At 48.0% G+C, this 12,153-nt stretch overlaps 1 protein-coding gene across 5 annotated transcripts in view; it reads right to left on the bottom strand.

Annotated features, from left to right (window-relative positions):
• Positions 1-12,153, bottom strand: part of stk36 (serine/threonine kinase 36 (fused homolog, Drosophila)) — a 61,825-nt gene that overhangs the window by 46,362 nt on the left and 3,310 nt on the right. For all 5 annotated transcript variants that reach the window (XM_059954059.1, XM_059954060.1, XM_059954061.1 and 2 more), the window contains 7 exons: positions 8,740-8,817; positions 7,902-8,032; positions 4,984-5,233; positions 4,649-4,742; positions 4,035-4,207; positions 3,509-3,690; positions 958-1,054 (listed from right to left, as the gene is read on the bottom strand). In XM_059954059.1, coding sequence (XP_059810042.1) covers positions 958-1,054; positions 3,509-3,690; positions 4,035-4,207; positions 4,649-4,742; positions 4,984-5,233; positions 7,902-8,032; positions 8,740-8,817 — 1,005 coding nt within the window. The remainder of the gene's footprint in view (positions 1-957; positions 1,055-3,508; positions 3,691-4,034; positions 4,208-4,648; positions 4,743-4,983; positions 5,234-7,901; positions 8,033-8,739; positions 8,818-12,153) is intronic.

Consider the following 12,153-nt stretch of genomic DNA (forward strand, 5'->3'; position numbering starts at 1 on the left):
AAGCATTAGTCAGAGTGCACTTGGAATATAATGAACAACTTTGGGCTAAGGAAAAATATGCTGGCATTGGAGAGGATCCAAAGGAGTTCACACAAATAACCCCAGGAATGAAAAGGTTAATGTATGAGGAGCTTATGATGACTCTGGGATTTTACTTGCTGGAGTTTAGAAGAAAGAAAGGGGATCTAATTGAAGTTTATCAAATGTTGAAAGGCCTAGATAGAGTTGTTGTGGACAGGACATTTCTTACAGTGGAGAAGTCTAGGATAAGAGGTCACAGCCTCTGAATACAATGATGTCCCTTTGGAATAGAGATGAGCAATTTCTGAGGGCGGTGCACCTGTAGAATTCATTGCCACAGATGGCTGCGGAGGCCAACACATTGGTTGATAAGTTCTTGAGTAGTAGGGTTTCAAAGGTTACAGTGAGAAGACAGGAAAATAGGATTGAGGGGGGATAATAAATCAGTCATGATCTAATGGCAGAGCAGAGTCGTTAGGCTGACTGGCCTAATTCTGGCCCTATTTCTTCTAGTCGTAATTAGTAAGACACAGCATTGGGGGGGAGAGGGGACACACCCGCCCACCCCCAGAGGGGGAACTGAAACCAAGTCTCGGTGCCCAAAGGCAGCAGCTCTACTGACTAAGCCAATGTATGATCCAGCCCCACATTTTACAGCCTTTACATCCCTGGGAGTGCCCTGGATAATGTTACTCACTGCTTTACCCTTATCTTAGGAAGTAGTGCCAGGGAGTCCTTCCACACAGAGACAGGCCCTTCAACCCATCAAATCTGTACTAACAAAGATACATTGGCACTGTCCTATTTTATTCTCTTCATACTAACCCTGGGTGTGTGTGATGGGATGATATGGAGGGAGATTTACTCTATGTCTGGCCATGGGATTTTGTGATGGAACGGCACAGTCAGTGATGGTGACATAGGAATAGATGGTACCTCATTTTCTGTGCTGTGACTTTTCTTCTTCACCATCCTCGTTGAGATCTGGACCTTGGGGAACTCCAGCTCATAATCCTGGCTGATCTGTTGAAGACTGTTGGCAGAAAAGTGCTCATCAGACCCCAGAAGGAGAACCAACTGACACCTTGTGCTCTAAGGAGAAAGGCTGGCAGGGCCTCAGCCCCTCTCCATCCCCCCCATTTCCCTCCCCCTGGCAGTCTCACACCACTGCCCTCTGCCAATAATAGGGTGCATTGAATATTGACACAGGACCTTCAACCCAATTGGTCTCTGCCAAGCAAGGTGCCTTCCCGAGCTGGTTGCATTTGCCGATATACCCCTAAATCCTATTTATCCCATGGACCCCTACCTTTTACCAGGTCTGTGGAGCAGGTTGGAAATGCCTGCTCTAAACTTTTCTTATCTGTGTACCTGTCAAGTGTCTTTGAAACGTATAAAATTCTAAAGGGATTGGACAGGCTAGCTGCAGGAAGATTGTTTCCGATGTTGGGGAAGTCCAGAACGAGGGGTCACAGTTTAAGGATAAAGGGGAAGCCTTTTAGGACTGAGATGAGGAAAAACTTCTTCACACAGAGAGTGGTGAATCTGTGGAATTCTCTGCCACAGGAAACAGTTGATGCCAGTTCATTGGCTGTATTTAAGAGGAAGTTAGATATGGCCTTTGTGGCTAAAGGGATCGGGGGTATGGAGAGAAAGCAGGTGCAGGGTTCTGAGTTGGATGATCAGCTATGATCATACTGAATGGCGGTGCAGGCTCGAAGGGCCAAATGGCATACTCCTGCACCTATTTTCTATGTTTCTATGTAATTGTAGCTTCCCCTACTTCTTCTGGCAGCTTGTTCCAAATCCCCACCACCCTCTGTGTAGGAAAACTTGCCCCTTTAAATCTTACCCCTCTCACTTTAGACCTGTGCCCTCTAGTTTTAGACTCCTTTCCTCTGGGGAAGATAGACTGTAATCACCCAACTTATCCATGCCTGATGTGCTCTTAGGTCACCCCTCAGCCACCTTTACTCCAGGGAAAACAATCCCTGCATGTCTAATCTCTCCTCATAACTCACATCCACCAGTCCTGGAAGTGACCTGGTGGATCTTTACTATACCCTCTCCAGCTTAATCCCATCATTTCTATAGCTGTATGGGATTCTCTAAATGTGACCGTCATAGTATGCTACAGTATGGTAAAAGGTCCTTTGGCCCACTGTGTCCTGCTGACCCTTTGTCCCATCTGTCCATGTTAGGACCACATCTCTCCCTGTTGTTTAATTGCCTGTCTAGTGAGGCTTCCATTGGTTGGTCAACCATTAATGCTCTGCCCTAGCTGTACTCAAGGCAGTAAACAACCCTGGGCAGCACAATTTGGTGAGGAAGCTGTTGCCTGTGCCATTATGCCAACCCTAAATCTTACCTCTCACCTTAAATCTGTGGCTTTGTTTCTGACATCCCTACCCTGAGAATAAAGATTCTGAGCGTCACAACAGAACCGTCCTTCCTATAGTGCGGAGACCAGAACTGCACACAATTTACTCCACGCAGTCTAACCAGTTTTGTAAAGTCGCAACTTCATGTCTCAACTCTTAGATTCTCTGCCATGACCTTTGAAGGCAAACATGGCTCACATCTTCTTGATGACATAATCCACTTGGGGGTGTCACTTGTATCCACTCAATCCACTCGGGGCATTATTAGTTAACAATCCTCTCCCATTCACACCTTCCACACCCCCTAACCCACCCTCCCAATTTCATTTCCCACAAGTTCCAAGGATGTTCTCAAAGTCTTTTCTTTTGCAACATCTCTGCTGATCCCCGAATGCCCTGGAAGTACTGAAGGAGGAGCATTCAGGAAGATGTGGAGAAGCCTGTTGTCCTGTACTAGGGCAGGTTTTTGGTGCGGTGGAGTTGCCCTGAGTAAGTGGTGGAGATAGCACATCACATCGTAAGGTACACACCGCAGAGTCTTTGGTGTGTCAAAGGCTCTCAGCCAATTTCTACAGCAGAGCACTTGTGTCACTGTCTGGTGCACAGCATCAAAACAGCTCCATCATCGAGGACACCTTCAAGCGGCAATGACTCAGGAAGGCAAGGTTTTTCATTGCGAACCATTACCGTCTGTGACACACTTTCTCTGCACTGCAATCATCGGGCAGGAGGTACAGGAACACTCAACACTTTATGAACAACTAAAATATTGCCCCAAAACTATCAGATTTCTAAACGGTCCATGAACACTACCTTGTTATTTGATGTTTGCACTATTTGTTTGTTTGTGACTTTTAGTAAATGTTATTCTGTCTTGCACTGTACTGCTGTTACAAAATAACACATTTCCTCACATGTCAGTGATAATAAACCTAATTCTGAATCTACTACTGTGCCACCACCAACTTTTGTGGCAGAGATTTGAGGGATCCTGCCAAATCAATGGACCCTAATTAGGAAGAAGTTTGGACTTCTGTAGTCTCCTGTCTTGTCTTCTTACCTCCTTCCACCCAACGCGAGTTTCCACCCCACCCACTCCCCCTCACCTCTGCCCTGTCTGCTGGGCCTGCGTGCTTCCCTGGTGGCTGGTGGTCCTATAACAGGGATGAGTGCTGTGTGCTGGGATCCAGTCATTAGCAGCCTTTTCTCCTGCAGGCAGCCTACACTCCTGGGCCTTGGAATCTGCCCTCGGGTTTGACTCCTGGATGACCAATTGATTACCTGAATCCTGTGGGAGTAAAAAGAGGTGTTGGTGATGGCCCAGGATTTTCAATGTAAGGAAAATCCAACCTGGCACACCAGGAAGGATTGGGGGGGGGGGGGTGGTGGGGGGAGAGGAGTAGGGAGTTCCAGATGGGGGGAGGGTAAGGGGTTTGGGGGCAGGGGATGGGCAGAAATTATGGATGCAGGGTGTAGAGAGAGGCTCTCTCCCCTTTAGTCTTTGTCCCCTACATCCTTTCTCTGCTCCCCACCCCTGCCCACACACCAACTCTCCAACCCCCAGCCCGATCCACACATTGTTTCTCTGCCTTTGCCACCACTCCCTCGCCCTCTCTCCCTCCCTCTTCTGACCTTGTTGCGTCCCTCCTGCAGCATTCTCTGCCGGGCCTTCCTCAGGATGCGGGAGTGACCAGAGGTGGGCGCCCGTTCACGACTCTGCTGTTCCTTCCGTGCCTGTTCCTCAGGGCTTAGCACGAGGGTCAGGGGCTTGTAGCTGGCCTCATCCTGTCTCCCCTCCTCCACTACTGTGGGGGTGGGGTGGTGAAAACCAGAGTCAGAGCGATCATCGTACTCCTCCCTCCCTCCACCACTGACGGTGGCAGGCAGACAGGGTGGGAGGGATTATCACTCCCCTCCAGCCCCCACCCTCAAACCCTCGCCATCCTCTCACACCTCCCTCCATCTACTTTTATTGCTTCCTCCCTCCCACACCTCTCCTCCTTCTCCACTCCCTCCCTGACCTCCTCTCCCTCCAGCCTCTACCCTCTCAAAAACCCTCCCCTCCCTCCCAATACTCCCCTTCCAGCCCCACACCCACCTCCCACCCTCTCTCCCTTTCTACCACCCTCCAGCTCCCTGTCCCACCTCCCTGTCCAATACCTCTCTCTTTCTCTACATTTGTCCCCACCGATCTCCCTCCCTATTCTATCACCCTGTCACCATCTGCCATTCCCTGACCCACTCACCGAGTACTCTGTCAGCCACGAATGGGTGGTGGAGGAGACCAGGCCATGAGAGCCTCTGGTTTGGATCCTTGGTCAGAAGTCCCTGAAGAAACTCCTGGGTTGGGGGGTGATGAAAGGCTGGATCAGAAGCTCTGCAATAGGCAGGGGATTGCCCCCATTCTCCACCGATTCCCCCCACCCACCAAATCCCATGCCAGAGCCAATAAACAGTCCCCCAAACATAGGCTCCCCCTACCCACTGAATCCCCTCCGTTAGCTCACAGACACTCTACCCCAACAGTGATTCTCATTTCACACATCAAAACCCCCTCCAAAGATCACAGAGGCTGACTGACCTTGAATTGGGAGCTGATGCCCTTGGGCCACTTGACAGGGTCTCTGACGATAATGCTGACCAGCTGGAAGATGCTGCTGGTGTAGAAGGGAGGCGTGCCGACAAAGAGCTCATAGAGGATGCAGCCCAAGGACCAGAGGTCAGCCGTGTGGTCATAGGGTCTCTCCTCCACCAGCTCTGGGCTCATGTACAGCGGGGTCCCTTTGATGGAAGTCAGCACGAGAGTCTGCTGGCTCATGGCCCGTGCAAAACTAAGGGAGCAAAATGGTGGAGAGAGTGAGGGAGGGGAGGGAGATAGGGTGGAAGGGGGTGTAAGGCAAAGAGGTGGAGGAGAGGGGAATAGGGAGTAATAAGGAGAGGCAGAGAAAGGGGAGAGAGGGAGAGGTACATAGAGCAGGTTAGAGAAGGAGAGAGATGGAGCGAAAAGTGGGGAGAGGGAGAGGAGGAGTAAACAAAATAGAGCAATGGGTTTGGAATGGGTACAAATAGTGAAGAGAGACTGGAGTTACATACAGGACTGCCATGTTTGTACTCAAACCAAAGTCCCTCTCCTCAAGTTCAAAGTAAATTTATAATCAAAGTACATATATGTCACATCTTCAACCCTTCGTCTTCAACATTTTCTTGCAAGTACACTCAATAGATCCAATAACCATAATAGAATCAATGAAAGACCATACCAACAGAATGGAAAGCCTGACAATAAAAAGGACAGTAAAATGTGCAAATACAAAAATAAACAATAATAAATAAGCAATAAGTACTGAGGAGCAATGTCTCAAAAAAGCAGTGTCCATCATTAAGGACCCCCACCATCCAGGTCACGTTCTCATTGTTACCATCGGGAAGACAGTACAGAAGCCTGAAGACACACACTCAGTGATTCAGGAACAGCTTCTTCCCCTCTGCCACCTGTTTTCTGAATGGACATTGAACCCATGAACACTACCTCTCTATTTTTTTAATTTCTATTTTTGTACTTTTTATTTAACTATTTAATATATTTACTGTAATAGTTTTTTTCTATTATTACATACTGCTACCTCAAAGTCAACAAATTTCATGACATATGCCATATTATACCTGATGCTGATTCTGAAAATGAGATGAAAAGTCCTTGAAAGTGAGTCCACTGTTGTGGGAACAGTTCATTGACGGGGTAAAGGGAAGTTGAGTGAAGTTATCTTCTCTGGTTCAAGGAGGGTGGTTGAGGGCTAGTAACTAATTCTGAACCTGGTGGTGTGAGTCCTGAGGCTCCTGTATTTTCTTCCTAATGGCAGCAGCGAGGAGACAGCAAGCCGTGGGTGGTGTGGGTTTGTGATGAAGGATGTTGTTTTGATGCAACATCGCTCCATGTAGATACATTCAATGGTTGGGAGGACCTTACCTATTATACACAGGGCCATCCATGACTATTTGTCGGATTTTCCATTCAAGGGCATTGGTGTTTGCATACCAGGCTGCGATGCAGCCACTGAATATACTCTCCTCCACACATCTACAGAAGTTTGCTAAGGTTGTAGTTGTCAAGGTCTAAGTATGTACCATTCATTACACTTCTATACCTGCACCACATTGGAGTTGTGATCTCTGAAACTTGGTGTTCCTATTCTAAATCAACGCCAAATACAGGTCCAAGTATAATTAATTGGAGTCACTATTCCCACTTCCTCTAGCAGCTCATTCCATATTCCCGCCACCCTCTTTGTGGGAAAACCTGCCCTTTTAAACCTTTCTCCTCTCTCCTATGGCCCGTGCCCTCTGATTTTAGACTCCCCTCCCCAGTAGAGAAAGATTGTGACCTATCGGTGCTCTTGCCTCTTCTAAGTTTTCTTACTATATCCGTCCCTTTCATTTCCTCTCCAAAAATCGAACGAGCTGTCAGAGGAAGTGAAAAAAGACACTTAGCGCACTTCATCTCTGCTCCGAAGTGCAATTTCACTTGAGAACATAGAACAGAGCATTACAGCACAGTACGTGCCCTTCAGGCCATGATATTGTGCCAACTTTTTAATCTAATCTAAGATCAATTTAACCCTTCCCTCCTACAGAGCCTTTATTTTTTTCTATCATTTATTGTGCCTGATGTATCTGACTCTACCACCATCCACGCACATACCTTTCTCTGCGTAAAGAAGGCACCTCCAATATTCCTTCTATACCTTCCTCCAATCACATTAAAATTATGGCCCTTTATAAGCATTTCCATCTTGGGAAAGTCTTTTGGTTATCTACTCAATCTGTACCTCTTCATTTTGTATACTTTTATCATGTCATCTCTCATCCGCCTTCATACCAAAGGGGAAAACCCTAGCTTATTTAGCCTATCTTATAAGGCATGGCCTCTATTCCAGGTAGCATCCTCCCTAAAGCTTCCACATCCTTCCTATAATAAGGTGACCAGAACTGAACACAACATTCCAAGTGAGGGTCTAACCTAGCTTTTTATAGAACTGCAACATTACCTCACAGCTCTTGAACTCAATATGGCCAACCCACCATATGCCTCCTTAACGACCCTACCAACCTATGTAGCATATTTAAGGGGTTGATGGATGAGGACATGTAAGGACATTTATGAGCACACGGATGTAAGAAAAAATGGAGGTCTCTGAGAGATGCAAGGATTAAATTGAGCTTGGAGTAGCTTAAAAGCTTAAATTGGAGTAGCTTAAATTGAATGTTCCATTTTCTAGCCAGACTCTGATGCTTGCACCTCATCACTCACTTCCACTCACTGAATCATTTCCCCATACCAGCACTCCTAGTTGCTGAAGGGAGTGCCATGTGTAATTCAGATATTCCTGTGAAGAACTGACCATCGAGGTCATGTAACACAGTTCAGGACCTCCCTTCCGCGCACTGCAGTACGTGACATCCACTGGCACAGATGGTGGGAAGTCCTGGGACTTAGCTCACCCAAAGTCGCAGAGTTTGAGGATCCCTCCCTTGCCGATCAGAACGTTCTGAGGCTTCAGGTCCCGGTGCAGAACGCGGTGGGAGTGCAGATAATACAGAGCAGACACCAACTGCCCCGCGATCTCCCGGACCTGCACACAGAGCAGAGAGATCAGAGTAAGCTGTTGTCCTACCTGGGGGGGGGGGGGGGGGGGGGGGAGGAAGGTGTAGGTAGTACAGAGCAGATATCAGTTGACCTTTGGTTTGATTTCCTGGACCTGGAAATAGAGCAAGGAAATCAGAGCGGAGCTAGGAGCTGCTTTCTGAACCAGGATAGAGAAAAGGAGGGGAGAGGGTGTGGCAGGGAAAGATAAGGGGGAGAAAGAGGGAGGAAAAGAAGGGGGGGGGCAAGGAAGGATTGACGACAGCGAAGGGAAGGACAGATGTGAGGCAGGGATTGGGAGGATTGAGCAAGGGATTGAGAGAGGAATGAGGAGGTATGTGAGGAGTGAGGGGGAATCAGAGGGAGTGTCGGGGGGAAAGGTCAGTGAGAGGGGGTCTTGTGGGGAGATGCCAGGGAATGAGACACGGGGTGTAAGTGACAGTGGGAGAGACGTGGGGGAGAAGGATAGAGGGATAAGGGTGAGGTACTTGGAGGTTGGCGAAAGAGGTGAGGGGAGGAGCAGACAAGAGGGGTAAAGGGTGGGGGCAGGATAGTGGCAAGACGAAGAGGGATGCGGAGTGTGCTTAAGGCATGGGTGGAGGAGGGAGGTAATCAGCGAGGGTGGGAGGGGAAAATGAAGGCAAGGGAGTGAACAGGGTGGAGGAATGTAGGATGGTCTGGCACAGACTCACCCACCTGCTCCTCGGAGAGGCTGCCATCGTCCTCCAACACCTGGAAGAGTTCACCCTCTGCATACTCTGTCACCACCACTACCTGCAGGAAGGAAGAAGTCAGTGGAAGCAAGCCAGAGTGGGACACCAGACATGACATCACTTCACGCCTCGCCCCACCCACCACCATGTCTACAATTGTCTTTATATACAGTGCACTCCCACAAACCCTGAAAATGAGGTCAAGATGCTACTCATCCAAAGGTGCAGAGACGACTGCTGGACCACCCTGCTCAAACAGATGGTGGCAACAATCAAGCTGCTCAGTCCCAGGATATGGTGCCCACAGCCAGACTGTCCTGCCCAGGGATGCGGCAACCAGCATCAAACCATTCTTATCGGGGAAACAGGGAGTCCAATTGGAGAATGAAGCTGCAGCACGGTGACTACAATTAGACCATCCTGTCCAGGGGCGCGGTGACCACAATTGGACCATCCTGTCCAGGGACGCGGTGACCACCATTGGACCATCCTGTCCAGGACGCAGTGACCACCATTGGACCATCCTGTCCAGGGGCGCGGTGACCGCCATTGGACCATCCTGTCCAGGACACAATGACCACAATTGGACCATCCTGTCCAGGACGCAGTGACCACCATTGGACCATCCTGTCCAGGACGCAGTGACCACCATTGGACCATCCTGTCCAGGACGCAGTGACCACCATTGGACCATCCTGTCCAGGACGCAGTGACCACCATTGGACCATCCTGTCCAGGGGCGCGGTGACCGCCATTGGACCATCCTGTCCAGGGGCGCGGTGACCGCCATTGGACCATCCTGTCCAGGGGCGCGGTGATCACCATTGGACCATCCTGTCCAGGGGCGCGGTGACCACCATTGGACCATCCTGTCCAGGACGCAGTGACCACCATTGGACCATCCTGTCCAGGGGCGCAGTGACCACAATTGGACTATCCTGTCCAGGGGTGCAGTGACCCTATTTATGTGCAGTCATCCAGTAAGGGGAAGGTGGAAGGAGGGATGAAGATGTCCTAGTAAACTTGCTCTGGCAAAGATAACTATCCATAGGTCCTGGAAGTGGGCAGCAGTGGTTTTTGTCTAGGCAATGTTCCAGGCATATGTCCATGCCTGAGTAACAGTGGAGGTGAAACACAGGTACCAAGCAACTGTTTCAGGACAGTTAGACACCACACGGGATAAAAGTCATCCAAGATCAGGATGGGGATTATTTAATATAATTTAGTTTGTGTTAGTGATTCTATCAGTTACTGATAACGTCTCTGTATTTGTAGTATCAAATATTCCCATTGACAACTTGTTGTTACATGCCACTGAGTCATCGACTCATGGCGACCCTATGGATAGTTGCCCTAAATGAGTTTAGATCCTTGCAAAGGTGGCTCATCGTAGATAACGTTGCAGTCATAGCTGTCCTTATTATGTCCATCATTCTGATCAGCGGCCTTTTTCTCTTCCATTGTCCTTCCACCTTGCCGAGCAAGATATCCTTTTCCAGAGAGCTGTTTCTTCGCATGATACGCCCAAAGAGTGATAGGCGGAGTCTTGTCACTTGAGTCTCCAGAAAGTGACGGTTTGATCTCGCTGAGGCCCAGTTCATTTCTTCTGTGAGAGGTCCACAAGATGCGTATAGTTTTCTTGCACCACAGTTCGAAGGCATCAATTCGTTTCCTATCCTCCTTCTTTGCCATCTAACGTTCGCATCCATATGATGTTGTTGAGAACACCATTGCCTGCCCAAGTTGAATCTGTGTACATAGAGATAGATTCCTGTTTGCAAGGATCTTCTCCAAATCCTCCATGACTGCTCTGCCAAGGGCACTTCTTCACTGGATTTCTTAACTGCGTACCACTTCGGTGTTAATCATTGATTCAAGTAAATTGAAACTGTCAACCATTTCAATTTCTTCTCCATCTAAGAATGAAATCGGTTGTGCTGCTAATAGTCATAATCTTAGTCTTCTTCAGATTAAGGTGCAGACCCATTTTGAGCCTATGTTCCTTGAATTTGGTTGGCATTTGCTTCAGGTCTTCTTCATTTTCAGCCAGTATTATTGTGTCATCAGCATAACGAAGGTTATTGGTGATTCTGCCACCAATTCTTATCCCTTTGACGTCTCCTCCTATACTCCTGCTTCTCTGGAGATTTGTTCGGTGTACAAATTAAACGGGCAGGGGCGGAGAATACAGCCTTGTCATACCCCTTTACAGATGCTGAACCACTCTGTTTCTTCTTGTTCCGTTCCAACTGCTGCTTCTTGATTGATATAAAGATCAAACACAAGGACGATCAAATGTTCTGATACAGCCTTGGGTCTTAAGGTGATCCACAGTTAGACATGATTGGCACAGTCAAAGGCTTTGCTGTTGTCAATAAAGCACATGTGGATGTCCATCTATGTTCTTTTGCCCTCACAAGAATCCATCTCACATCAGTTTAGAACTACTACAGTTGAAATCCAGTCATAGACATAGGTACCCCAGTAAGTAACATCATTTTAAGACATTAAAAAAACATATTGATTCTCAAAATCAGTCCTTCTTGGACCACAGGCTCAGGTTGTGAGTGCAGTTCCCCTTTAAGAAAAAGGAAGTGAGTGTGGGACAGTTTGCAGGTATAATTGAAATACAGAGCCTTTAGACCATCAATACCAACTATGCTGCTGGTGAGCACAGAATCTCTGTAAAGTAAAATTGAAGAACTCAGAACAAGATTTCAGTACCAGAGGTTATATCAAGGTCTGCTGTTGACTTTGCTTTCTGGAAATATAGCTCACCCCTATAATAGCTCAATGTTAACCTACTAGGCAAAACCAAACCTTATGAATGGTTGTGATTCTTCACTCCCAGATGGGCTAAATTCCCTTTATGCGTGCTTTGAAAGGGAGAGCAGAAATTAAACCCATGCAAATCCCTGCAGCATCTGATGACCCTGTGATCTCTGTCTCAGAGGCCAACGTCAGAACATCTTTCATGAGGGTGAACCCTCGCAAGGCATCAGCCCTGATGGTGTACCTTGTAGGGCACTGAAAACCTGTGCCAATCCACTAGTGGGAGTGTTCAAGAACATCTTCAATCTTCCACTGCTGCAGTTGCTGGTTCACATCTGCTTCAGAAGAAGAGCAGGGTGAGTTGCCCATTTGCACTCAGATCTACTGTGATTAAGTGCTTTGAGAGAGTGATTATTGCCAGACTCAATTCCTGCCAAAGCAAGGATTTGGATCTGCTCGTTTGCCTAACACCACAACAGGCCTACACCACATATAATCTCACTAGCTCGCCACTCAACCATGGATCACCTGGACAACAACAATACATACGTCATGCTGCTGTCAATTGATTACATCTCCGCATTCAAACACCATCATACCCTCAGTATTAATGAACAAGCTCCAA

This window comes from Hypanus sabinus, chromosome 29 (assembly GCF_030144855.1).
Source record: "Hypanus sabinus isolate sHypSab1 chromosome 29, sHypSab1.hap1, whole genome shotgun sequence".
NCBI classification, from domain to species: domain Eukaryota; kingdom Metazoa; phylum Chordata; class Chondrichthyes; order Myliobatiformes; family Dasyatidae; genus Hypanus; species Hypanus sabinus.